The 1,930-nt window shown below is 34.9% G+C and overlaps 1 protein-coding gene across 1 annotated transcript; it reads right to left on the reverse strand.

Moving 5' to 3' along the window:
• Positions 1-11: 11 nt before the first annotated feature.
• Positions 12-1,645, reverse strand: LOC112459123 (protein claret segregational-like; the record flags this gene model as incomplete). Its single annotated transcript, XM_025023089.1, has 4 exons — positions 12-427; positions 519-793; positions 884-1,196; positions 1,290-1,645. Coding segments are annotated over 4 exons (1,360 nt in total), but the record flags the coding sequence as incomplete, so codon positions are not given.
• Between the last annotated feature and the right edge of the window lie 285 nt (positions 1,646-1,930).

The raw sequence follows: 1,930 nt of genomic DNA on the forward strand, positions 1-1,930 counted from the left end.
ACGTAGATGACTTGGGGACGGCGTACGTAGATGACGCGGGCTCCTCTCTTTAATACTTCCTGTATTGGAACTCGTTATTGCACTTCCAAATCTTAGGGTTGTTATAGTCTGCAAATAGCATTCCTCTAATGGAGATATATTTAATAACATCAAAATTTTTGAATTGCTTGATAGAGAAGGCATAAGCAGGAAGGTCAATTTAGAATCCCTGTATGGTATGTGTTCCTGATTACGTGACAGTGCCGAAATTACATTGCCCAGACTGCTTAACGATTTGTTAATATTTTTTGTTTCTGTAGATGGACTGAGATCATGTTTTACGCTTTCAGACCCTGCTAGGTCAATTAAATTTATGCTTCCTACTTTTTTTTTCGTATCATTTGTACCAATCAAGCGTATTTTTGTTACTGAATGAGATCTGGATGATCTGAAAGTACAAATAATTATTTATTTTAAATTAAATTCTATGTTATATCCTAATAAATATTTAATCATATAAAATTTCAAAATAAAATTACCGTTCATTTGACTGAGTAGGTGCAACTCTTCGGTTGTATTGTGCAGTTCGTAGGCATTCGTGTAATTCTTCTTCACTGCCTATTTTTTTAATTTGCGGGTTGGTTACCTCCATATCTTTATTATTCTTATCCACTCGAATTTCATGTTTCTTGAATTCATCGTGATGGATAAGATCAACGATACGCTCGTTATAAATCTCCAAAATACTTGCTTCTATTTCATACTTCCAACCATGAAGTTCGAGTTGTTTCATTTGTTCAAATATATGACGTACCTGAAATTACATACACGTATTTTCTTTTTGATTCTAAAAAGCACACACATACATACGTATATTATATTGTAAATATATATAAAAACATACTGTTTTAGGTATCATGCCCTCGGTCTGTAATCCACATTCTCCTTCCTTCGAGCCTTCCATAGTATACGTCTTGCCAGAATTAGTCTGACCATAAGCAAATATACAAACATTAAATCCTTCAAGTGCTGATTGTACTAAAAGGGATAATTCTTCAAACACATCTGCTTGTGAAGAATCGCGATCAAATACTCTATCGAATAAAAATTCTTGTTTTGTTTCTCGTAGCTTTCCACTACAGCTCCTTGCATCTGACGATCCATCCGATTTCTTAACGTCAATGATAATATCGTTTTTTACGCATATATTACACAACCTGTAACAAACAATATTTTCATTTAGATACACAAATAAAAATAATCTTTTTTATTCAAGGGATTAAAAGAGATTATTTAACACATTTACTTACGGTTTATTCTCCAGAGTTTCTTTTGGTGTCGGTGGACGCACTCGACACATTATCCTTACTTTCCCACTTAACTCTTGAATTTGGTTTAGTAAGGTCCTCCGTTCTTTTTTTAACTCCGAATTTTCTCTCGAAACATTTTCGTTTGCTTGTTCTGCTTCTCTCAGACGGATTTGTAAGGCCTCATTTGATTTTTTTAAGGCTTCATTTGATTTTTGTAAGGCCTGATTTTCTATTATCAGGCCTTCCGCCTTTTCACGTAACTGATCGTAACGCGTGTCGCTGTGTGTCGAATAATCGGTGTCGCTGCTGCTCGTACTACTCAGTGCGGCAGCCTGGGCGACTTCGGGCTGTAATGGCTAAAATAAAAAACATTAATTATATAATTAATGTATACTGGGCAACAAAAGCACTGTATTGTTGCTCATTATACTCCTTACATTTTTGCATTCATGTTGGTACTTCAGGCACCAACACCCTTTTTTGCATATTTTATTTTGGCCGACACATTTGCATTTTGTGCCCTCGGCGCAAATGCGGGAGTCGCACCTGCAAAAATCCCTATTTTTTTTTGGTGGCATCTTTGGTGCTTCAAACTGAAAAATTTTTTCGAAATTTTATTATTATTTTATAACTAAATTTGT

Source organism: Temnothorax curvispinosus, unplaced genomic scaffold (genome assembly GCF_003070985.1).
Source record: "Temnothorax curvispinosus isolate PA1 unplaced genomic scaffold, ASM307098v1 QBEX01009527.1, whole genome shotgun sequence".
Lineage (NCBI taxonomy): Eukaryota > Metazoa > Arthropoda > Insecta > Hymenoptera > Formicidae > Temnothorax > Temnothorax curvispinosus.